We start from the raw sequence: 27636 nt of genomic DNA on the forward strand, positions 1-27636 counted from the left end.
CTAAATTAACTTCTATTGTCTGTTTACTTCCAAGTGAGAAGGGACAAGAGTTACTCAACCAGGCCACCAGAGGGCACTCTGATGACCAAAGATACTCCTTTTGCAAGGCCACGGCCTTAGAACTGCCTTTGTCATTCGATGGACCTTCCCTGACACAGCTTTTCATTCTGAAAAATTTTCATCTCTAAAACTCCTAAAGTAATATTATAAGTAATCCTCAAAGAACAATGAGCATACTTGGTAAGCACTTCCATCAAGGTTGCCTGGTTTTTCCATTAATCTCAGAACCTGATATGATTCAGGCAGTTTTACACAGACTGATTTAGACTCATTTATCTTCGGGCTTCCCAGGTGGCGCTAGTGGTAAAGAACGCGCCTGCTAATGCAGGAGACATTAAGAGGGGCGGGTTCCATCCCTGGATGGGGAAGATCCCCTGGAGGAGAGCATGGCAACCCACGCTAGTATTCTTGCCTGGAGAATCCCATGGACAGAGGAGGCTGGTAGGCTACAGTCCATAGGGTTGCAGAGTCAGACGCGACTGAAGCGACTTAGCATGCATGTATATACACTTTACATACACTTTATATATATATATACATATATATAGTATATTTGTATGTATATACATATTTCTGTATTTATATACTTAAGTTTATTCCCCTCTTTAAATAAACCTTAGATATTGAAAATATCAATGAGAGAAAAATATTTTTTCAACTTTCTAAATTGAAACACCCCATTTAAAACATCTTCCTAAAGATCAATTTTAATTTGTCATTTTATAATGCTGTAATAGATCACACAGTAAGTTAACACCTTGAAAGAAATCTTGTATGAATTCTTTGCAAGAAATACGGTATTGTTTCAGAGATTCAACAAACAATATTAGTTGATGTTATTTTAAAAAAATTCTAAATAACAAAGGTTTAAAGGAATTTTCAGAAACTCATAATGTATGAGTGTTTTATTCACTTTTTCCATAAGTATGTGGCATCTACCCAGTAGCAGGGAATGTGCTTGTCACTTGTGATGCAGTGTGAACACATACCTATGGTGTTGGACTCTCAAAGGTATAATCTTAGTCTATAGGGGGATATTTACAAATAAATCAATAACTATAGTACAATGCAATATTATTTCAAAGGTATGAATTGTTCTGTTATATTAAAAGTGCAGGATTTTTCTATAATTTATCTATTACAACTTCAAGAGAGGATAACAAGTGTTGCTACCACCATACTTAGTAAGAACACCAAGACCTGGGAATTCAAGGAAGCCTCACACTGTTAATGTACGACTTACATTAGAGGCATGAATTGCTTTGAAAAGTAGTTTTACAAAATAAATACATCACAATTTATATGAAAGTAGTGAAAAAGTGAAAGTGTTAGTCACTTAGTCGTGTCTGACTCTTTGGGACCCCATGAACTGTAGTCTTCCAGGCTCCTCAGGCCATGGGATTCTCCAGCCAAGAATACTGGAGTGGGTTGCCATGTCCTTCTCCAGGGGATCTTCCCGACCCAGGGATTGAACCCAGGTCTCCAGCAATGCAGCAGATTCTTTACTGTTTGAGCCATGAGGGAAGCCATGCTAATCTAACTTGAGCTATTGGTAAAGAGCAACAGGCACAAACAAGGAGGGATATACAAGATTTCCAGTATTTCACATTTACGTTGCTGAGACAGAAAACAAAAGAGAAATAATTGCTCAACAAAAATCATTTTTTTCTATTTTATTTAGCTATTATAGGACCAAAGAAAGGTAATTAATGTTATAAAGATACAACTTTCCCAGTTTTTTAAGGAATCTCCACACCGTTCTCCATAGTGGCTGTACTAGTTTGCATTCCCACCAACAGTGTAAGAGGGTTCCCTTTTCTCCACACCCTCTCCAGCATTTATTGCTTGTAGACTTTTGGATAGCAGCCATTCTGACTGGTGTGAAATGATACCTCATTGTGACCCAGCAATCCCACTGCTGGGTATATACACCGAGGAAACCAGAATTGAAAGAGACGCGTGTACCCCAATGTTCATCGCAGCACTGTTTACAATAGCCAGGACATGGAAGCAACCTAGATGTCCATCAGCAGACGAATGGATAAGGAAGCTGTGCTACATATACACAATGGAATATTACTCAGCCATTAAAAAAAATACATTTGAATCGGTTCTACTGAGATGGATGAAACTGGAGCCCATTATACAGAGTGAAGTAAGCCAGAAAGAAAAACAACAATACAGTATACTAATGCATATATATGGAATTTGAAAGATGGTAACGATAACCCTATATGCGAGACAGAATAAGAGACACAGATGCATAGAACAATTTTATGGACTCTGAGGGAGAAGGTGAGGGTGGGACGTTCTGGGAGAATAGCATTGAAACATGTATATTATCATATGTGAAACAGAACACCATTCCATGTTCGATGCATGAGACAAGGGCTCAGGGCCGGGGCAATGGGATGACCCAGAGGGATGGGATGGGGAGGGAGGTGGGTGGGGGGTCCATGAAGGGGAACACATGTAAACCCATGGCTGATTCATGTCAATGTATGGCAAAAGCTATTACAATATTGTAAAGTAATTAGCCCCCAACTAAAATAAATAAATTTATAAAAAAAAAAAAGATACAACTTTTATCAAAATGATTGTGTGTCTCCAGAACAATTATATTTTAGCTGATCTGTAATATATATATTCACTGTTATTTTTTTCTTTATTTGCATTGCTTTTTTTTTTTAATATTAAAGATGATTTTTATTTCCTCTCTTCCCTTTACTTTTGTGAAACAATTGACCAGGTTTCACAAACAGGGTCATAAAGTTTCATAAAGTAACCACAATTTTACTTTCCACAAAAAAGTGTGTAAGTATACATACACACATATATTTTTCCCCTTGTTGTTTTCCAGTTTTAAACGAATTATTTACAGTCTTGAATTTTGAAAGGTGCAGCTACTGGAAGTGTCAGGTTTAGTTTTTCACAATTAATCACCATTTCAAAAACAGAAATTATAACTTTGACATCTGTAAATAACTGTCTCATTTTCACATCTGAGTTTCTTAATCAGAAATTTCAGCTTGATTTTTAATTCTTCAATGCACCTGCATGGATTCATAAAGAATGATGAATAATATGATTTCTGCTACACAATTTTAAGCAGCTTCAAATCAGAAGTTAAAGGAATTGATTCTGATTTTATTAAAATAATTATCTTCATGGACTGAACAGTATATAATCTATTTCTCATTTCTAGAACAGAGACAAATATGAAAAAAGATCGAATAATTAACATAATGACTATTTTAGGTAATAAAATGTTAAAATGCATATATCTTAATCAAATTATAAGAAACATTCAAAGTAAAAATTATTTTTATTATATAAGAGAAAAAGTTGAATACCTTGACTAAGAACACACAAGCAATTAAAGACAGGCACTGGATTTAAACTCTGCCTTCCAAGCCCATGTTTTCTATCTGCCATCCTTCTGAACCAGATTTGCCAATGCTGAAAATTCTAATGATGCACTATGTTAAGCCATATGCTCAGTCGCTCAGTTGTGGCCGACACTTTGCGACCCCATAGACTGCAGCCCACCAGGCTGCTCTGTCCATGGAATTTTCCAGGCAAGAAGACTGGAGTGAGTTGCCATTTCCTTCTCCAGATGTTAATACGTACTTTTTTTTTTTTAACAGAAGAAAATATTATCTTCCTTGGTTAAAAAGTCTCCTTTAAGCTTTTTGAAAACAATATTGAACTTCTTATACATTATGCTACACTTTTTTCAAATTTATTAAAACAGTTCTGAGTCTTAAGCGCTTTCAGAAGTCTCTAACAATGACCGAAGTAGCTTAGTCACCAGGAGTAATAGATTCAAACCAAGAAGACATGAATTTATTTGTAAATTCTTATCAATAGAATCAGTCAAATACAGAATAAAGGGTATTTTTCCCTTCTAAAAATGTGATAGTAGGGTTCCATTTTCTTCCTCAATTTCTAACTAAGTAACATTCATTTCAATTTTCCTTTAAGTATCAGAGACAGACAAGTTTAAACATAACAAATTACTAAAACTTATAAATTTTCTTTGTAAGATAAGTATACTAACACCTAATTTATAGATCTTAGTGAGAAGTAAATGAAATAAGGAGTATAAAGCAGTTAACATGTTTCCAGGAAGTATTCAATAAATGTTACATTATTTTTGCCCTTTGCTTCCAAGAGAAAATTTTATGTTAAAATATAAAGAATTATTCAGAAAATGAAATATTTAAGTCAACAATATATAGTTTCAGAATAGTGTATTTCATTTTTTTGCTGATTTTTTACAAATATGGCCTGATAATTATACCACTAAAATGTCTTACATGTGGCACTAAAACTTTTACATCAGAAGCTATAAAATAAAGGCAATGCAGTGATTTGAAAAGCATACAAATATGGACGTAGATTTGAGGGCAAAATATTCACAAATAACTCCAGGTTTCTTACATTAAATGGCTTGAGATTTAAAATATCTGTGGTTATTCCAAGCATAAGAAATTCAAAAGTAAGATAGCATTCAAGGAATTTACAATGTCAGGTAGATGGCTGTTATCTAAGATTACTATATAATAAAGCGCAACTAATTTTGCCAAGATTTCTTAAACACTAATGAAGAATTTAGCCTTCAATGAATTACATGCATCATAGGAGATTTAAATATGAAAAGCACATTAACCTCTATTATCTATTTTCAAGCTAAAATTTAAGATGTCTCAAATGTACCCTACTGGCAAAAGTGAGATGACCTTCCAGTTCTTATGTGTCTTATTTACTTAAAAAAAAAAAAAGAAAGAAAAAAACATATTTCTAAAAAATAGTAGAATGTAGAATCATTTAGAGAAAATGTAAGTGAACTTTAATAATGTTTCTGGGTATTTAATTCTGCTCATTACTCATGCTCGTAAGACTTACCATTTATCAAGTACATACCATGTTTGGTTTATGGTGCTATGTATTTGTCACTATAACCAACATCTATTCCAATAAAAACAGAGGCTGACACAGAAAAGACCTACTATATGCAAGATCCTTTGTTAAATGATTCATCTGCATATTTAATTTTTTCAGCTACCAAAAAGTTAGTTATTATTTTGATAATTGTATGCATACTATGACACATAGATTTGAAAGCCTGTGAAGCTCGAGTTGTTTGACCTCAAAATCAGCTCTGAACTACCATGGCACGCTGTCTCAGTAGAGGATTACACACTTTACTTCTCCAAACTAATTAAAATCTGGGAAAATCTAATATTTTAGATTTGATATTAGCAATTCACTTCTTCTGTTTTCACAAAAAAGTGCCATGTATACAAAAGCTGTTGAATGTTTTCTACTTAAGGAAATTTATTAGGCAAATATTCAAATCTATAACAGGAATAAGGTGGGAACTGATTTGCATTAGCAAATATCCAAAAATTTGAGGCATTACTACCTCAGATATTTTAAAGCTAGGCAATTAGAGCCCAATATATTGCATCTGATGTCTCAAGGAGAGCCAAAGTTTAAAAGTTTATGGGATGCTTGGTTATGATGAAGATCCTGTATGCAGAATTTATTCTATTCATGATAAGTAGAAAAGCACATTATAGACTGACCTGGATCATAGCTAGTTATCAAAGACAACAGAATTATGATATTTTTAATGAATAAGAAAATCTACTGTGACAAAGATAAAGATGTATACTGATATCTGTCAGTAGCAAACAAAAACATTAAAAGAAGATAAATAAAAATATAGTTACAATTTCTAACTTATCCCTTTGAAATCTGTTTCTGTTATTTTTATTGATGTCTCATTGCTGAAATAAATTTTGTGAATTACTTTACTTTTTCATGGATGAACCAGTAGACATACACTGAACTACAGCTTTTCCTTCACAGTATATCATTTATAGATTTAAATCCAAATAGACAAGCCTAACATGGGAAGAGTCTATCAAAATTTCTTAATACATTTGAAACTACAGACTGTAGATTATTTTATCTTTAGAATGTTTTAAAAGTAGAAACCAAAAATTCACCCCTGCTTTCTAGAATGAAACTTATGCATTTTCCCCTCAAAAGACTTCAAAAGTAGCAGCTATTCTGGAGTTAACTCCCAGTCACCCATGAATCAGTTGTAGGCAGGGTATGAGAAAACCGTTGAGAAGACCCTAAATTTGAATGTCATGCCAGCCTGGTAACAGTTTAGTATGCACTTAAATTCACAGAAAATTGGAAATGATGGTCATATCACACCAATTTGATCTTTGGCTTTGATCAGTAGATCAAAGAGAAATCTTATTATTGTTCTTTTTGCCCTATCAGGCAACAACAGCAAAAGAAAAATTTGATGTAAATATGTCCTTTCTTTTGTGTTATTTTTTGCAGTTCAAATTGCAATGTTTAAGTCATCATGTGTAATCTAAGTACCTCTTTAATTTATGCTCAAATAATAAATTATATTTTTATAAATTGAGATTCAATACTATCATTTTCTTTGACCATGATCTGAAGATTAAGTCCAGGGAGAAACTTGTGATGTCAATGCTGCACCACTGGGGGTAATATACAATGATTGTATAATAAAAAAGCTTTAGAAAGAGAAATCTCCTTTGAGAAAATGAAAGGTAGCTTCCAAGATTTAATGTTAAAAAAAGAAATCAAAAAATTAAGCATATATAAAAACTTAAGAAAGTTACTAGTTTCCTCATTGAAAGTTTAACAAATTAATTAAGATAAACACTTTACTTAGAGATATTTCAAGATGTCACCAGTGATCAACCAAGGAAAGTTTTTTATTGGCTGAGAACATCTGTTTTAATATCATTAATTTCGGGTTTGAGTTACAATATAAAAATAAACAAACTAATTTTTTCAAACCTCACTGCAATAAGATAGTGCATCTCTTTCTCTTTGGCTTTAGCTCTGTGGTGGAGAAGAAAATGGCAACACACTCCAGTGTTGCCTGGAGAATTCCATAGACAGAGGAGCCCGATGGGCTACAGTTCATGGAGTCGCGGAGTCAGACACAACTGAGTGACTAACACACATTCATTTTATCCAAATTGGCAGTGGTGGTTTAGTCGTTATATTGTGTATATATTGAGTAGGTTGCTGTTTCCTTCTCCAGGCAAGAATACTGGAGTAGGTTGCTCTTCCTTCTCCAGGAGATCTTCCCAACCCAGGGATGAAATCTGTGTCTCCTGTATTGCAGGCACATTCTTTATTTACCTCTAAGCCACCAGGGAAGCCCAAATTAGGTAATATGTAACATCGCATAAATTGTAACTAGAAAATACATATAACATATAAATACAATAAATGTTTCTTAAAAAATTAGAAAAAATTCCAGAGAATAATATGACAAATGTCTGCGTACTGACCAACTAAATCTTGTGATTTTTTTTTTAAATAAAGGATAAAGAAATATTAAATACATAGTTTAATTTTTTGAATTCCTCTCCCAGGAGAACACCTAACTGTTGTTCATCCCAAGGAAACAATGCCATTAATTTGGGCTGTATACACTTCTATATATCTTTAAGTGATATTGAGCACTTTATTTTTAACTTAATTAAAGTAGTTACATTCACCTATACATATACACACATATAAATACATGTTAATTTTGCAGTTTTCTTTGCCTAATTGATTTCAGAACATATATATTTTTATACATTACTTCAGTCTATTCATCTTGGTCTCTCTGTTCATCTTTGTCTCTCTGTTCTTATGTGCAAGATTTTTTCTACAAATTTAAGTGAAATTAATGAATCTTAGAGTTTGTATATGTCTATGAGATAGAACCAAATTGCTCTCCAATGATTCTTGAATAAAATATATTTTCTAAACACTGTTTTAGGGTTTCTATTCCCCTACTATCATTCCTAATATTTAATATTTTTATATTTTTTCTAATCTGATGGGTGTGAAATTTTTTGGTTGTCATCTTCATTTTCAGTTCTCTTATGTTAATGAGGCCAAGTATAGTCACTTTTGTTTACTAGGCATTTATTGTCCCTGTTTTATTAATCATCTGCCTTTTGGAGAAGATTTTTATAAATAACAATATTAAATAACACATTAACAGTTAACATAGATGTTAATTTTTTGACTGTTATATATCGCTCTCTTCTCCCATAAACAAATCTGTACTCAGCATGTACTATGAATGAGACATTAACAAAAATTATGGAGTTACAGTGACAATAAAAATCACTGCCTTCAAAAGCATATAAATAAAATCTATATAATGAACATGTTAGTTAATAATTAAAGTTATGAAGCTAAGTGGTTACACAGCATGTGTTACACTATAAAAATGACCACTTTAAAAGTCTTTGAATAGTTTACACTTCAGCTGAAATAGGTAAAAGTGAGGCTTCTGTGCCTTACTATTCCTGCGTGGGTCTTTCTTGTTCTAGTTGATAGGAAATTTAATTTTGTTTGCCACTATGCCTATGTCTCCTTTTATATTTAACTTTAACTCTCCATTGCTATGTATTTGCATAGAGTAAGCTGTGCTTGTGGCATGTATAAATCAGAAGATGTAGGTTATTTTGCATATTGATAGTAGCTCCCTGACACAAACCACTAGTAAACTGTTAATGCATGTTTAGTGATTTAAACATTTTGTTAGCATCAACATCACACATTTATGGAAAAAGTACAAGGGATTTATGACTTTTGTTTTGAGCACAGTGTACAACAAGAGTACAAATTCTGCACTTCTGCATCATCCACCTTCTAATCAAGAAAACGTTTCTTGGGATCATTATAGTCTCTCCCTCATTATGTTCAAACTTTCATATTCAGTAATTCTTTGTACCAAAAAACTACAATATCACTTCACTCTTTGAGTCCTATGAAACAATCTGATTTGAAAAATTTGGAGGAATGTCTTGTAAATTCTATGGTGAACAGATGGCTTATTAAAGATATGCTCACACTAATTTTGTTGTTTTGTACATGATGTGGGTTGCACAATTAACAAATTGTTATTCTTTAAAGTGAAGTGAAGTCACTCAGTCACGTCCAACTCTTTGTGACCCCATGGACTGTAGCCTACCGGGCTCCTCCATCCATGGGATTCTCCAGGCAAGAGTACTGGAGTGGGTTGCCATTTCCTTCTCCAGGGGATCTTCCTGACCCAGGGATCGAACCCGGGTCTCCCACACTGCAGGCAGACGCTTCAACCTCTGAGCCACCAGGGAAGCCCCTTATTCTTTAAACCAAAAGCTTAAATTTATCTCTAGTCTAAAATACAGAGTAGATTAAATATATAGTTTAAATATATGGTTTTTCTGTCATTTTAGGCTGAAATAACAAACTTCTCAGTATCTCTAACTATTGTAAAACTGCAGAATTCTATGTTAACAAGGTGATACCAACACAACATGAAACTAAATGGAAATTCCATTAACCAGATAATTTAAAATCTTACAGTATGAAAATACTCTTAAATCTTTCACACAAGCATGTTATAGCAAGCAGAACCGTAAGATAAAATCAGATGTTCTTAATAAAATATAATTGTTATGGTTTTAGAGAAGTATGTGAGAAGTTCACTGATCTGCAGTTGTTGACAGATTGTCTTTGTGACTTCAGCAACAAAATTTGATGACCTCTGTTTTGAGATTTAAGTAAAAGGCAAAACTCTGACATGGTTTGACTGATCAATTTCACAGTTAAACCAAAGACATGGTCAATAGAGGATTCAAGAGTTTCTATTTAATATTTTTGTCTTACATAGAAAGACAAAGGAAATCTAAACATTAATAAAACAGACTCAAGTTCTTCAAAACTTAATAGATTTGTATATTTAACCTTTCTCAGGCTTGTGGACCATTTGTTATTAATGATGTCAGTGAAATTGCTAATCAAAATGGAAGTGCCTTAAAATTAATTGCTGCTGACCTTGGGAAAAATATTTATTTTTGAAACGGACATTCCACTGATGGTAAAATAATTTCAGCCAGATTTTGGGTCATTAACTCATGACTGCAAATCTTTTCTGAAAGTTGTTTACTCTCAAGTAAATATGCCGAAGAATAAATTTCACATTAAAATTATATTTTCAATATTAAATAGGATAATGCAAGCACATATAAGACCATTAAAAAGCCTTGATAAATCCTCCTATGTTCACTTTCCTTTTCTCTACTATACGTTTTTCTGACTTCAGTCTCTATTGACTAGTCTATTTAACTTTTCAAATGTTCTCATTCATCTGTGGGATTTGTTGTTGTTTAGTTGCTAAGTCACACCTAACTCTTTAGTGATCTGATGGACTGAAGCCCACCAGGCTCCTCTGTCCATGGGATTTCCCAGACAAGAATAGTGGACTGGGTTCCCATTTCCTTTTCCAGGAGATCTTCCCAACCCAGGGATGGAACCCACATCTTCTGCTTGGCAGGTGGATTGTTTACCACTGAGCCACCAGAGAAGCCCTACCTATGGGATTTTAAATATATTAATAGTTTATCATACTTGAAACAGCTTTTTATTCTACCTCAGTTGAGCTCAGTTTACATAGTTTTCAAAGGAAATTTGATAGGAAAGTGATTGATATATTCAACTTCCAAATGTATTTTGCCAAGGAGGCAGGAACTAGCATTTTCATACATTGTTGGTGGAAAAGAACAGCTTACATGTTTTCAAAAAGTAATCCCAATATATTAGAATGTGTTTTAGAATGTGTTTTAGCCTTTGACCCAGCAATCCCACATGAAGGAATCTATTATACAGAGAAAAAGTAACAAGAACAGATGTTTACTGAATATATGTTGTAGCATCAATAATCTAAAATTCCTATCCACAAGGAAATAGTTGAATTAATTATGATTTGCTCATAGACTTAAATGGAGCTTCATTATTAACCAACAGTGATGAACATAATATACTGATTGGTGATTTAAAAAAAAATACCTGCTAACTTCTACCTTCATTATGCTCATATCTTAAAAAATAAAAATAAACAGAAGAAATTCTTATCTGATTGTGTTTCTGTATGCACAGGCAATGAGATACAGTAAGGGAGGTTTTATATCTTGACATTAACATTGGTGAGCTCAAATAAGGGTGAGTTATGGAAGATGACCCTATATTTTTTCAATTGCGACAATGAACACAAACTTTTTTGTAATTTCAAAGACTGAGAAACTTTCAAAAAAATAAGAACATGAAAGAGTAAACATTACCAGACTTTCCCTCTCAGCACAAATAATTATAAATGTGAACAAAATATATGTGGCAATGTTTTCAGGCATTGAATGACAAAACGTGAATGACTACAATCCTTGAAGGAAGAAAACATATGAGGTGAGGCCCACTTTTGACAGAACTTTCTTTAGCACATGGAGTTGGAGTCCTAGCAGAGCACCTACCATCTGGCACTTGATGAACTAAAAAGCCAGAGACTGGAACATGCATTTTAGGATGTGGCTAGAATTGTGAACAGAGCACTGAAAAGGAAAGAAATGCTGGAAAAGCAGGTAGTTTGACCAAGGGGTGCCAAATGACTGGTGGGGATTTCCCTGGGAAAAGGGAAGGGTCAAACCACACATGCAGAGCAGGAGTCCACAAAACTTTACAGAGAATGGTTAATGAGGGACTGAGAAAGGAACAAAAATATCACAGACCACAAAATTGTTAGGGTTTAAGTGCAACAACAGCAAAGAGATCACTGAGACCTTTAGGAAATTAGTTTAGACCCAACAAAGGCCATGAATTAAAACTAAGAACCAAGTCATAACATAAGAAAATTCTCTAGGAATAAAGAGAGAACAAAAATATAAGTACCCTGAGAACAAAACTTGAGGGAATCTAAAAAATACATTAGTCATTTGCTTAGCAGAAAAAAACTTAATAATATTTTTTAAAAGACATAATATAATCCATAATATTTATTATAGATAATAAATGTACTACCTATAAAACTTATAATAACATTTTTTAAGCTGGATATACAAAGAAGTAGAAAAACATAATTCATAATCAAAGAAAATAACATTCAACAAAAACAAACTGAAGATGGGTATAATACTGGAATTAGTAGAATAAAATTTTCAAAATATAACACATTTACAAATAATCAAATGATTCAAGAATTATATTAGTAGACATAATGATCAACACATGCATAAGAATTGCAGATAGTTACTTTATATGCTTGAATTATTTTTATTATAAAATATACATATTATAAATTAAAATGCTAAATGTACCCTCTATATTAACACTTCTAAATTAATGTTGTTTTTTTTTTTTTTTGATTCAAAAGAAACACATTTATTTTTCAAAACCTGAAAATGATCAAAAGGATGCAAATAAGATAATGAAAAGCACACAAATTCTAGCACCTACAAACTGTATGATCTAAATGTGATCTAAATGGCTTAAGTCTTTATTCTTTGTACCTTTGAATACCTTTCCGCTCTTTGTACAGGTTAGAGTTATCTTCTGTACAGAAAATGTTACCTGTAGAGTAATAAGTAGGAAACATCGCATCAAATAATTAGACACTATTTAAATATTTTCCAACATGACAGTTGAAACTAGTGTCTCCTTGCTATTATAATTTGCATTTCTTTAATTAGTAGTGAATTTAACAATTCCTCACATGTTGCTGATCTTTTCCATTGATTTTTTTAACAATTTATTTGTTTCAGTTGTTCTGTCTGTGGATATTTTAATTTCCTAAGTGAATATTTTATTTATTTTTTTATTTTTATTTTTATTTTTTTATTTTTTTATAAATTTATTTATTTTAGTTGGGGGCTAATTACTTTACAATATTGTAATAGTTTTTGCCATACATTGACATGAATCAGCCATGTTGTTTTGATATAATTTTCCCTGATGGAAACATTTCAAAGCAACTCACACTGAAATAATTCATTTGACCTTTTTTTAAACTAATAGAGCATATTATTTAGTTGCAATTTCATTTATATTAACTATTCCATGGTTTCATGTCACATGCTTTCAAAGAAATAGGATCACTCAGTATTACCGTTCTTGTGGTTATGGATTTTCACATACTGTTTCTGCCTTTTTGTAGATCAAGTCAAATGAGTGTTACCATGCTTTCAAAGACCTACCTGGAATTTTCACAAGAAATCTAGGAGTTTGCTTTTGGACAAAATATGTTTTCTCTAGATTCTGTGCTTTTTAAAAAAAATGTCAAGTGTTTAATATAACTGTGACTCACACTAATCCTTTGATTTATTTTCTTATTTTGTACTAACCCACTGCTGAAACTGGTCATTCTGTCTCTACTTTGTTTCAACAAACAAGAACTAGCTAAAATTTCCATAAACTGGCATCTAGAGTCAAGGCTTTATATCCTGACAACATATATATTTCTTTCTCTTCTCACATATACAGAAAAGTATTAAATTTTGTATGTACAATGACAAAATTTTAGCTCTTTGGTGTGTACAATGACAAAATTTTAGCTCCACTGTAGAGTTTGTTCCTTTAAATTTTGGTTTTCTTTATTCATCTCATTCACTCTTGATTTAAAAAATAATAATAATAATATTGGAGGGCTTCCCTGGTAGCTCAGCTGGTAAAGAATCCACCTTCAATGAAGGAGACCCCAGCTCAATTCCTGGGTCGGGAAGATCCCCTGGAGAAGGGATAGGCTACCCACTCCAGTATCCTTGAGCTTCCCTGGTGGCTCAGGTGGTAAAGAATCCGCCTGCAATACAGGAGACCTGGGTTCAATCTCTGGGTTGGGAAGATCCTCCCTGGAGATGGGGATGGAAATCTACTCTAGCATGGTGTGGGCATGGCAACCCACTCCAGTACTCTTGCCTGGAGAATCCCCATGAACAAAGGAGCCTGGCACCCTTAGTCACTAAATCGTTTCCGACATTGCGACCCCGTGGGCTGGAGCTCACCAGGTTCCTCTCTCCATGTAATTTTCCAGGCAAGAATACTGGAGTGGACTGCTATTTCCTACTCCATTACCGGAGTATATTTGCTTTATAATGTTGTGTTAGTTTCTGCTGTACAGCAAAGCCAATTGGCTATATGGTATACATATATCCTCCTCTTTTTATTTTCATTTCCTTCCCATTTAGGTCACAAAAGTACACTGTGTAGATTTCCTTATGCTATGCAATATGTCCTCACTTAGTTACCTATTTTATACACAGTAGTGTATATACGTCAATCTCAATCTCCCAATTCATCCTACCTTCTCCTCTCCTTGATATCCATACATTTGCTCTCTACATCTGTGTGTCTATTTCTGCTTTGCAAATAAGTTCATCTGTGTCATTTTTCTAGATTCCACATATAAGCTATGTCATACAATATTTGTTCTTCTAACTTACTTCACTCTGTATGTGTATGACACTGTATGACAGAGTCTATCCAGATCTCTGTCATTTATTTTTGATTCTTACTTTGATCTAAAAGGAATGAATTGGTTTTTGAAATGAAGGTTTGAGTACTGAAATAGAATCTCAATATCAATGTGCAATTACTTTAAATCCAGGCTCAAAGGTAAAATATTTCTATCTTAGCAATATGGAGCTTACTAAATATGTCACTGTTTATCTTTTTTTTTAATTCTTATTGTGAACCTGTTTAATATGAGAACTGTGCAATTAATGAGTTCAGATGAGCCTAGTCTTAAAAAGCATGCTCTTTCCTAACACTGTGATAAAACTTATATATTAATCCCAAAGAAAGCATGGAAAATCATTGTTGTCACCCAAAATTACCTAAATAAATCAGTGAAGCAAGTGTAAGGGATTAGAGAGAACAGAGGGAAAACCAGTTCCATGAAGTACTTACCCGAAAGCATTAGGGAGATCATTGAATAAAAGCTTCATTTTGTGTGTATCAGTTCTTCTCTTGTCCATATGTATTTTAGCTCCTATATTAGTTCATTGTTTTTGCCCTGTTTTCCACTATTCAGATTTCTAATCTCTACTATCACATAGGTAAAATTTAATCTAAATACACTAAGGAGTCGGAGCAGTTTCCTTTTCAAGAGGCACAGTCTACCATTGTTTACTTCTGATATACTGACTAACACAGAAAGAAATGACAACCCACTCCAATATTCTTGCTTGGAGAATCCCATGGACAGAGGAGACTGGCAGGCTAGTCTATGGGGTCACAAGAGTTGGAAATGCAACTAAACACACACATACTGACTAAGCAAATGTGCTATATTAAAAAGATATGATTAATTACATAGATAAATTTCTTTCAGAGCATGGTACTTAAACCAGTTCATAGAGTTGTCAGACAAGTAAATACATAATTCAGAAAAATAAACTTAGAGAATGAACAGCAATTTTGAGTTGAGGTTTAGGAGGCTGCAAACAAAATTTTCTAAATTAGGAAAGTTAGTGTTACATTTTTACAGTGTTTCATCTATTTTTTTTTTCAGTTTTTAGCAATAAATGAAAGCATTATTCCCATTAGAGTAGAATATGAATCTAATGTAAATAACCCTTACATTAAAAATACATCATGGATATCATCTAATAACTCTGTCCCCATCAATATTAAAACCCACATGAATTAACTGTGACACAATGTGATTTAAAACATAGTTTCTATCTTCAGATAACATTACAATGCATATATGCATTGCAATCTTATCCTTGTAATTCAAAATGCAATTCCACAGATGGTGTTTATGAATCTGCCTGAAAAAGCAGATGTTTGACCTGGGGTCATTTCCATCACACATACAGTCCACTCTTTGGCCACTGTTCATTGGCTTTTTCAGATAGTGTTCTATAAATCCTTACTTGGAATTAACTCATGCACTGCTGATTGTTAGAAAGGACAAAGTATTGTCTCCTTTTTGTCAACAAAGTTGTTTGTTTAAAATAATTCTAAACTATCAAAGGAAGCAGTGCACGGAAAGAAGGTAAGGACTATGCTGGGATTCAGAAGCCTATTAATTCTATTCCTATTCCTAAAGCAGGGTTTTGGTTTTTTTTTTTTTTGATCTTGGAAGATTTACCTCTTTGAGATTGCTTCTTCATCTTTAAAATGTGTATAATAATTTTCTTCAGTATTCCTTAAGGGTACCATGCAGATAAAATTAGATATGTTTCAGTTCAGTTTAGTTGCTCAGTCGTGTCCCACTCTTTGCGACCCCATGGACTGCAGCATGTCAGCCTTCCCTGTCCATCACCAACTCCTGGAGCTTGCTCAAACTCATGTCCATCACGTCAGTGATGCCATCCAACTATCTTATCCTCTGTCGTCCCCTTCTCCTCCTGACTGCAATCTTTCCCAGCATCAGGGTCTTTTAATATGAGTTAGTTCTTCGTGTCAGATAGCCAAAATATTGGAGTTTCAGCTTCAACATCAGTCCTTCCAATAAATATTCAGGGCTGATTTCCTTTAGGATGGACTGGATGGATCTCCTTGCAGTCCAAGGGACTCTCAAGAGTCTTCTCCAACGTCACAGTTCAAAAGCATCAATTCTTCAGCGCTCAGCTTTCTTTCTAGTCCAACTCTCACATACATACATGACTATCAAAAAAAAAAAAAAAACACCTTTGACTAAATGGACCTTTGTTGGCAAGTAAAGTCTCTGCTTTTTAATATGCTGTCAAGGTTGGTCATAGCTTTTCTTCCAAGGACCAAGTATCTTTTAATTTCATGGCTGCAGTCACCATCTGCAATGATCCTGGAGCCCAAGAAAAGAAAGTCTCTCACTGTTTCCATTGTTTCCCCATCTATTTGCCATGAAATGATGGGACCAGATGTCATGATCTCAGTTTTCTGAATGCTTAGTTTTAAGCCAACTTTTTCACTCTCCTCTTTCACTTTCATCAAGAGGCTCTTTAGTTTTTCTTCGCTTTCTACCATAAGGGTGGTGTCATCTGCATATCAGAGGTTATTGATATTTATCCCGGGAATCTTTATTCTAGCTTGTGCTTCATTCATCCAGCATGGCATTTCACATGATGTACTCTGCAAATAAGTTAAATAAGCAGGGTGATAACATATAGCCTTGACATACTCCTTTCCCTATTTGGAACCAGTCCGTTGTTCCATGTCCAGCTCTAACTGATGCTTCTTGACCTGCATACAGGTTTCTCAGGAGGCAGGTCAGGTCTTCTGTTACTCCCATCTCTTTAAGAATTTTTCAGTTTGTTGTTATTCACAGAGTCAAAGGCTTTGGCATAGTCAATAAAGCAAAAGTAGATGTTTTTCTGGAATTCTCTTGCTTTTTCTATGATTCATCAGATGTTGGCAATTTGATCTCTGGTTCCACCTCTGCCTTTTCTAGATCCAATTTAAACATCCGGAAGTTCACAGTTCAAGTACTATTGAAGCCTGTCTTGGAGAATTTTGAGCATTACCTTGCTAGCATGTGACATGAGTGCAATTGTGCAGTAGTTTGAACATTCTTTGGCATTACCTTTCTTTGGGGTTGGAATGAAAACTGATATGCTTAGGAAATATATATGTTTAGGAAATACATTGATAAATTGTATCACTATGTAGAATATGGGTATTACCAACTTTAAGGAATAACTTCTGACTAATTTTATCCAAAATACGTGAACCAATACATGAACCATGAACTTCCAGATGTTCAACCTGGTTTTAGAAAAGGCAGAGGAACCAGAGATCAAATTGCCAATATCCGCTGGATAATCAAAAAAGCAGGAGAGTTCCAGAAAAACATTTCTGCTTTATGGACTATGCCAAAGCCTTTGGCTGTGTGGATCACAATAAACTGTGGACAATTCTGAAAGAGATGGGAATACCAGACCATCTGACCTGTCTCTTGAGAAACCTGTATGCAGGTCAGGAAGCAACAGTTAGAACTGGACATGGAACAACAGACTGGTTCCAAATAGGAAAAGGAGTACGTCAAGGCTGTATATTGTCACCCTGCTTATTTAACTTATATGCAGAGTACATCATGAGAAATGCTGGGCTGGAAGAAACACAAGCTGGAATCAAGATTGCCGGGAGAAATATCAATAACCTCAGATATGAGGATGACACCACCCTTATGGCAGAAAGTGAAGAACTAAAGAGCCTCTTGATGAAGGTGAAAGAGGAGAGTGAAAAAGTTGGCTTAAAGCTCAACGTTCAGAAAACTAAGATCATGGTATCTGGTCCATCACTTCATGGGAAATAGATGGGGAAACAGTGGAAACAGTATCAGACTTTATTTTTTTGGGCTCCAGAATCACTGCTGATGGTGATTGCAGCCATGAAATTAAAAGACGCTTACTCCTTGGAAGGAAGGTTATGGCCAACCTAGATAGCATATTTAAAAGCAGAGACATTACTTTGCCAACAAAGGTCCGTCTAGTCAAGGCTATGGTTTTTCCAGTGGTCACGTATGGATGTGAGAATTGGACGGTGAAGAAAGCTGAGTGCCGAAGAATTGATGCTTTTGAACTGTGGTGATGGAGAAGACTCTTGAGAGTCCCTTGGACTGCAAGGAGATCCAATCAATCCATCCTAAAGGAGATCAATCCTGGGTGTTCATTGGAAGGTCTGATGTTGAAGCTGAAACTCCAATACTTTGGCCACCTCATGCGAAGGGTTGACTCATTGGAAAAGACCCTAATGTTGGGTAGGATTGGGGGCGGGAGGAGAAGTGGACGACAGAGGATGAAATGGTTGGATGGCATCACTGACTCGATGGACATGGGTTTGGGTAGACTCCGGGAGTTGGTGATGGACAGAGAGGCCTGGCGTGCTGCAATTCATGGGGTCGCAAAGAGTCGGACACGACTGAGCGACTGAACTGAACTGAATTTTATCCACAGGCTTCCCAGGTGGATCAGTGGTGAAGGATCCACCTGCCAATTCAGGAGACATAGGAGATGTGGATTTGATCACTGAGTCAGGAAGATCCCCTGGAGGAGAAAATGACAATCTGTTTCAATATTCTTGCCCAGAAAATTCCATGGAGAGAAGTCTGGTAGGCCACAATTCATGGGGTCACAAAGAAATAGACACAACTGAGAACACACAAATTTTACCTACATTTATTCACTCATAAAATTAGATGTTTTACCAGAATCATTTTAGTTTACAAAGAAAGAGTAACAAAGAGTTGGGGTTTTAAAATCAGCAAAGTGACTTGCATTTGATCTTTTTCTTTTCTATATACTGCCTGTATTAATTTTACTTTCTTTTCCTTCATTTGATTTCATCCACTTCTGAAAAGAGGAAGAAAGGAAAAGTAAGAAACAGTACAAAAATAAAATAAAATGAAGATAAAGTCTTGCAGAAGAGCAGGCACCGTGGAAGCATTCCATAGTAATTAATCTAGTAACATGAAGCCAGCAGAAAATTCTAATGTCATTTAGGAGAGGCCATGTGAGCTACTCAAATCAGGACATGTGCCTTATCAAGGGACTAGAGTAGACTGTTTTTACAGAGAATTGGTAGCACTAATCTAGTTCACAAGAGACTAAGATAGTTGCCAGGATACAACTTTACTAATTAAAAAGAAATAAAACTTCATGAGGATCAGGCATGAGTTTCACCCATACCTTCTCTAGCAATCCTCACAGACACTAGTTTAAGAATAGTGACAACAGAACAAGTACTTAAAGCAAATATCTTCAAAATTTGTATACAAAGATGATGAGATAGTGAAACTTCCTAGCCAAAATTATCTTTCACCTTGTCTGTGTTCTTAGGTCATTTACTAAACCCACTCCTTTCACACAAAATACTACGTTATCATGTTATCTTTTGTCTGTTTTTTTCTTTTGGTATATTTTTATATTGGTTGTTAATTTCCTAAACAAAGCTACAGTTTCTGGTCTTCATGATTTTTTTTTTTTTTTAGATAAAGAAGGCATTCCTATCTTCTTTAAAAACTTCTGGACTCTTTTCAATTTTTTGTCACTAAATCTTTAATTTTTTCACTTTCTAAACTGAAGGTACACATTTCCCTACCCCATATAACTAGCAATCGCAGCATAATTATATAGTAAGGATAATAATAAAAATTACAAAAATAAACTTGAAATATTAAGTTGTACAAAAGTAATTGTGGTTTTGGACCATGAATTTTAAATCATTATAACTAGGCTCAAATACATCTTTATTAATCAAAATAAGAATCATTACAATCAACACATTTTGCCATGGAGAAATAAGTTTGTTTATTCTGGTAGCATAAAAAATGCTTTGGGATTTTATGAATTTTTGGAAAGTATTTTCTGCCTCCTGCTGGCTGTAGAAGTGTTTTCCCTGCAAAAAGCTGTCAAGATGCTTAAAGAAGTGGCAGTCAGTTGGCTAGAGGTCAGGTGAATATGGTAGATGAGTCAAAGCTTCATTGCCCAATTCTTTCAACTTCTGAAGCACTAGCTGTGTAATATGCAATTGGGCATTGTCATGGAGAAGATTTAGGCCCATTCTAGGGTTGACCACGGAGAAGGCAATGGCACCCCACTCCAGTACTCTTGCCTGGAAAATCCCATGGACGGAGGAGCCTGGTAGGCTACAGTCCATGGGGTCGCTAAGAGTCGGACACGACTGAGCAACTTCACTTTCACTTTTCCCTTTCATGCACTGGAGAAGGAAATGGCAACCCACTCCAGTATTCTTGCCTGGAGAATCCCAGGGACGGGGGAGCCTGGTGGGCTGCCGTCTATGGGGTTGCACAGAGTCGGACACAACTGAAGCGACTTAGCGGCAGCAGGGTTGACCAATGCCAGCGGCAGGTGTTGCAGTTTTCAATGCATCTCATCAATTTGTTGAGCATACTTCTCAGATGTAAGTTTCACCAGGATTCAGAAAACTGGTGGATCAGATGGGAAGCAGACCACTAAACAGTGATCATGATCATTTTCTGGTGCAATTTTCGCTTTGGGAAGTGTTTTGGATCTTCTTCTCTGTCCAGCCACTGAGCTAGAACTCACTGGTTGTCATATAAAGTCTAATTTTCATCGCACTAAACAATCTGTTCAAGAAATACTTAGCTGCTGTTGCACAGAATAGAAGACAACTCTCCAAAATAATGATTTTTTTTTTTTGGTCAGTTCATGAGACCAACACTTATTGAGCTTTTTCACCTTTCCAATTTGCTTCAAATGCCCAATGACCATAGAATGGTCAGTGCTGAGTTCTTCAGCAACTTCTCATGTAGTTGTAAGAAGATCAGCTTCAATGATTGCTCTCAGCTAGTTGTTGTCAACTTCCGATGGCTAGCCACTGCGTTCCTCATCTTCAAGGCTCTTATCTCCTTTGCAAAACTTGTTGAACCATCACTGCACTGTATGTTCATTAACAATTACTGGGCCAAATGTGTTGTTGATGTTGCAAGTTGTCTCCACTGCTTTACAACCCATTTTGAACTCAAATAAAAAAGATCAAAATCACTCGAACTTGTTTTTTTCTAACAGAATTTCTATAGTCTAAAATAAACATAAAATAAACATCAAGAAATAGGTCATTAGCAAAAAAAAAATAAAGCAAGAAATGTGCATTAAAACGATGTGTAACATAACCACAGTTATTTAAGAATGTATTCTAATATCAAATGGCAAAGTTCAACAACGTAAAACCACAATTACTTTTGCACCAATCTAGTATGATTACATAGTGCTTTGTCCCAATCTCCATACCAGAAACGATGCCGTAACTGAAAGAATGTCATGAAAACTGATTTGAAGTTTACCTTTTAAATATAACATTTTGATAGGATGAAGGAATGAAGAGAAAAAAGAGGAGAGTGAGTGGAACTAGACCTGCACATGGGGATTGAAGGAACTGAAGCAAGGTTGAGATTACCACATCAGAGCAATAGTTTGGAACAAAGGGTAGGTAGGCATTTGAAGTTGATGGAGAGTGAAGCAGCTGATCTGTGACAGTCTGAATGGAGTGAGAACCATGCAGATAATCTATAAGGCAGCTCTATGTACCCCCAAGAGGGACACAGGTCCTCTGGGATGCATGGTGGCTGGGAGCAGCAGTGTAAGGATTTGAAAGCAATCCCGAGGCAAGTACTTCTGTTAACTTCGAGATGGCCCTAGCGGATGTAAGGAAGATCAAAGCAGGGAATGCCCTTGAAGGAAAGCCAGGGAGCCATGGACGCAGGGTGATACTGCTGAATTACATGCAGGGGGTGGAGCCATCACTGTGGCCTCTCTCTCTTACCACACACAGTTGTCAACAGCTGAACAATATGGAGAAAGACCTCAGAGAGGGTGGTCTTTGAGTGCCTGCTGGTTGGTCGAGCAGCAGAGAAGGACCCCAGCCAGAGGGATCATTTGAGCATCTGCTGCACTGAGCAATAGAGAAGGACTCCAACCAGGGGTGACCCAGTCAGCGCCTGCTGTGCCAAGCAATAGAGAAGGAGCCCAGCCAGAGGGACCTTTTGAGCATATGCTGTGCCAAGCAACAGAGAAGGACCCCAGCTAGGGGGTGAGTGCATGGGGGGGGCTTTGAATGCCTGCTGTGCCAAGCAACAAAGAAGGACCAGCCAGGGAAGCCCTTTGAACGCTAGTTGCCAGAGGCCAGAAAAAGGCCCTAGTAGCACTCCCACCAGCTTCCCTGAATACTTGGTGCCACCAGGTTCCCTGCTTCTCAAGCAGCCATGCTACCCCCATGCTAGATTCTCACTGGGGCAGAGCTGCCAAAGGCTAGAAAAAGAAAAATAAAACCCTAAGAGCACCAAAAAAAAAAAAAAAAAAACCTAACAGCACCAAAAGCTGCATCTGTATTTGCCAGATTCCCTGCACACCTGGTACCACCAGGTTCCCCACAATCGAAGCAGCCACACCACCTCCATGCCAAGTCCCCACTGGGGCAGGGCTGCAAGAGACTAGAAAAACCCCTACTATTGTCGTATCTCCTGCACCCATGGCTGCTGTCTCCCCTGTATACCTTGGGCTGCCAAGTTCCCTGTGATTCAAGCAGCTGTGCCATCTCTACGCATGGTTCTCACTGGGGCAGATCCAAGTCCTTCACATCAGCCTAAGGAGCCAGCTCCTATGGATGACCCACATGCAGAGGTAGAGATAAAACCACAATTGAGCTCCAGGGGCAGAGTGACTAAGGAAGAGGATCAAAAACTTTTCCAACAGCTGTACAAGCTGCAGAATATATCCACACAATCAACTAGGCAGACTCTATGGCTGTGGAATCTATAAAAGGACAAAGAGTATTCACACTCTATGGCTGTGGAATCTATAAAAGGACAAAGAATATTCACATAAAAGAAAACGTCCTAGCTCTGGCAACCATGTGTTATTGCACATAAGTACATGCAGGAGTAGGGCCAGATTAGAATCTGAGCTGCCCCCACAGTAGGTCAAAAGAACAGTCCAGTACTGGAAGGCCTCCTAGGGAGGCAAAGGTTGAACTACCACTCTCTATACATTTTTTTTGTTTGTTTCCCCTTTCTGTTTTTCCTTTTCCCATTTTTTAGTTTCCTTTTTCATATTGTTTTCATGTTCTTTCTTTATTATTCCTTTCACTTTTATTTTTTATACCTAGTTTTTCTAAGACATTCTATTTTTAAATAAACTCATTTTATTTATTTTTTCCAATTTCTACTGTCTTTACTGCTTTCTTCTTCTTTGATTCCTATTTTTGTCCCTTTTTTTTTGTCTTTTCTTTCTTTCTCTTTGTAAATGTGTGAGTTTCTTTGAGCTCTCTTGGCTACTGAGTGCTGCTTTCAGTATGAGTCTTGAGGTTTTGTCTTCTGTGCTATGAGGCCTCTTAAATATTAGTGCTATAGCAAGGTGTCAAGCCTGAACCCCTGAGGTGGGAGACTCAAGTCCACGACTTTGGACCACCAGAGAAATTCTGACCCCATGGAATATTAACTGACGAGAGCTCTCCCAAAAGCCTCTAACTCAACACTAAGACCAAGCCCCATTTGAAAGCCAGAAAAATCCAGTGCCCAACATCTCATGCCAAAGCATTAGCAAAACAGAAATACAACTCTTCCCATTGGCAGAAAGGCTGCTAAAACCCATACCAAGCCCATAGACATCCCAAAACACACTACTTTTATGGCACTGCCTTTCAGAGAAACAAGAGCCAGCTCCACCCACCAGATCACAGGCACAAGTCCTTTCAACCAGGAAACCTTCTCAAGCCACTGCTCCCACCCACTCACGGAGGGCAGACTTTACAATTAAGAGGAACTACAACCCTCTAGCCTCCAGCCCGCAGAAAGGAGACCCCAAACACAGTAAATTAAACAAAATGAAAAAACAGAAAAACAGGCAGCAGATGAAAAGAATATGGTAAAAACCCACACGACCCAACAAATGAACAGGAAATAAGCAGTCTACTTGAAAAAGAATTCAGAGTAACAATAGTAAAGATGATCCCAAGTTTTGAAAATGAAATGGAGGTACAGATAAATAGACTGGAAATATTGATCGAGAAGAGAGAAGAAATTTTTAACAAGGAACTATAAGAATTAAAAAAAATAGACAATTAACAACAAACAACACAAGAACTGAGATTAAAAATACAGTAGAGGGAACCAATAACAGGCTATCTGAGGCTGAAGAACAGACAAGTGAGAAGTGAGCTGTAAGGTAGAATGGTGGAAATAACTGAAGCAGAGCAGAATAAAGAAAAAATAACAAAAAGAAGTGAGGACAGCCTCAGAGACCTTTGGGACAACATTAAACATAACATTAGAATTAAGGGATCCAAGAAGAATAAAAAAAAATATGAAAAAATATTTGAGATATAGTCAAAAAAATTCTCTAACTTGGGAAAGGAAACAGCCACCCAAATACAGGAAGCCCAGAGAGTCCTATACAGGATAAATCCAAGGAGAAACAGGCCAGGACACATATTAATCAAACTAATCAAAATTAAACACAAACAAATATTAAAAGCAGCAAGAGAAAAGCAACAAAAATATACAGGAGGATCCCCATAAGCCTAACAGCTGATCTTTCAAAAGAAACTCTGCAGTCCAGAAGGGAGTGGCAGGATATACTTAAAGTGATGAAAGAAAAAAACCTACAACCAAGATTACTCTAACCAAAAAAGGTATCATTCAGATTCAAAGCAAAAGTCAAAATTTTACACACAAGCCAAAGTTAAGAGAATTCAGCACCACCAAGCCACCTTTGCAACAAGTGCTAAAGGAACTTCTCTAGACAGGAAACACAAGAGAAAGAAGAGGCCTATAAAAACAAACCCAAAACAATAAACTAAATGGTAATAGGTTCATATATATCAATAATTACTTTAAATGTAAATGGACTAAATGCTCTAACCAAAAGACATAGATTGGCTGAATGGATACAAAAATAAGACCCATATATATGCTATCTACAAGATACCCACCTCAGACCTAGGAACACACACAGAATGAAAGTGAGAGGCTGGAAAAGTTATTCCATGCAAACAGAAATTAAAACAAGAGTAGCAATATTCATATCAGACAGAAGAGACTTAAAAATAAAAATCGTTACAAGACACAAGGAAGGACACTATATAATGATCAAGGGATCAATACAAGAAGAAGAGATAATAATTTACATATATATGCACCCAACATAGGAGCACCTCAAAACATAAGGCAAATGCTAGCAACTACTAAAGGGGAACCAACAGTAACACAGTAATAGTGGGGGACTTTAACCCCCTACTTACACCAATGGACAGATCATCCAGACAGAAAATTAATAAGGAAGCACAACATTTAAATGATACATTGGACAAGTTAGACCTTAATCGATATTTATAGAGCACATCACCCAAAAACAGCAGATTTCACTTTTTTTTTTATCAAGTGCACAGGATAGAAAGTCTCCAGGATAGATCACATCTTGGGCCAAAAATCAAGCCTTGATAAATATTAAAAAACTGAAATCTTTTCAAGCATCTTTACTGACTTTAACACTAGACATCAACTATAAGGGAAAAGTAATGACAAAAAACACAAACACATGTAGGCTAAACAATATGCTTCTGAATAACCAATAGATCACTGAAGAAATCAAAAAGGAAATTAAAATATACCTAAAAACAAATGACAATGAAAACACGACAACTCAAAACCTATGGGATGCACTAAAAGCAGTGCTAAGAGGCAAGTTTATAGCCATACAAGCCTACCTCAAGAAGCAAGAAAAGCATCAAATAAATGATCTAAACTTACATTCAAAGCAAACAGAAAAAGAACAAACAAACAAACAAACAAACAAAAACCCAAAGTTAATAGAAGGAAATAAATTATAATAGTCAGAGCATAAATAAATGAAATGAAATAAAGGCGAAAATGGGAAAGATAAATAAAACTAAAAGCTGATTCTTTGAGAAGATAAATAAAATGAAAAACCATTAGCCAAACTCAACCAAGAAAAAAAAGAAGACCCAAATCAATAAAATTAGAAATAAAAACGCATAAGTTACAAGAGACAAAACAAATACAAAGGCTTATATAAGACACTACTACGAGCAACTATATGCCAATAAAATGGCCAACCTGGAAGAAATGGACAAATTCTTAGAAAAGTATAACCTTCCAAAACTGAACCAGAAAAAAATAGAAAGATCAACAGATCAATCATAAGCACAGAAATTAGAATTGCAATAAAAACTCTTCCAATGAACAAAAGTCCAGGTCCAGATGCCTTCACAGGAAAATTCTACCAAAAATTTAGAGAAGAGCTAATATGTATCCTGTTCAAACTCTTCCAGAAAACTGCAGAGGAAGGAGATTTCCCAAACTCATTCTATGAGGCCACCATCACCCTGATACCAAAACCAGACAAACATGCCATAAAAAAAGAAAATTACAGGCCAATATCATTGAGGCACATAGATGCAACAATCCTCAACAAAATTCTAGCAGACAGAAGCGAACAACATATTAAAATGATCATACATCATGATCAAGTGGGCTTTATCTCAAGGATGCAAGGTTCTTCAATATATACAAATCAATCAATGTCATACACCATATTAACAAAGTAAAAGATAAATATCATATGATTATCTTAATAGATTCAGAGAACACTTCTGACAAAATTCAACTCTAATTTATGATAAAAACTCTCCAGAATGTAGGCATAGAAGGAACATGTTAAAAGTGAAAGCATTATTCACTCAGTCATGTCCAAACCTCTGTGATCCCATAGACTATAGCCCGCCAGGTCCTCTGTCCATGGACTTCTCCAGGTAGGACTACTGGAGTGGGTAACCATTTCCTTCTCCAGAGAAGGAACATACCTCAACATAATGAAGGTCATATGTGACAAAACCATGGCAAAATGATTTTCAATGGTGAAAATATGAAAGCATTTCCTATAAGATCAGGAACAAGACAAGTGTGCCAACTCTTGCCACTATTATTCAACAGACTTTTGGAAGTCCTAGCTACAGCAATCAGAGAAGAAAGAGAAATAAAAGGGATTCCGAGTGTAAAAGAAGAAGTACAATTCTCACTGTTAGTATGTATGCATGACACCATACTTAGAAAGCGCTAAAGAGGCCACAAGAAATTTAATAGAGCTATTCAATAATACACAGAAACCCCCTGCATTCTTAAATACTAACAATGAAAAATCAGAAAGATTAATTAAAGAAACAATCCCATCCACCACTGCAATGAAAAGAATAAAATACCTATAAATAAACCTA

At 35.7% G+C, this 27636-nt stretch overlaps 1 protein-coding gene across 4 annotated transcripts in view; it reads right to left on the minus strand.

The window, feature by feature from the left end:
* CSMD3 (CUB and Sushi multiple domains 3) overlaps positions 1-27636 on the minus strand; it is a 1311921-nt gene that overhangs the window by 1062414 nt on the left and 221871 nt on the right. Inside the window, exon 5 of one of the 4 annotated variants that reach the window (XM_081504393.1) lies at positions 12456-12516. The exons of the other annotated variants lie outside the window; for them this stretch is intronic. Within the exon in view, the coding sequence (XP_081360519.1) occupies positions 12456-12516 (61 nt within the window). The remainder of the gene's footprint in view (positions 1-12455; positions 12517-27636) is intronic. 4 annotated transcript variants of the gene reach the window in all.

This window comes from Giraffa tippelskirchi, chromosome 6 (genome assembly GCF_054371585.1).
Source record: "Giraffa tippelskirchi isolate mGirTip1 chromosome 6, T2T-mGirTip1v1.2.pri, whole genome shotgun sequence".
Classification (NCBI taxonomy): domain Eukaryota; kingdom Metazoa; phylum Chordata; class Mammalia; order Artiodactyla; family Giraffidae; genus Giraffa; species Giraffa tippelskirchi.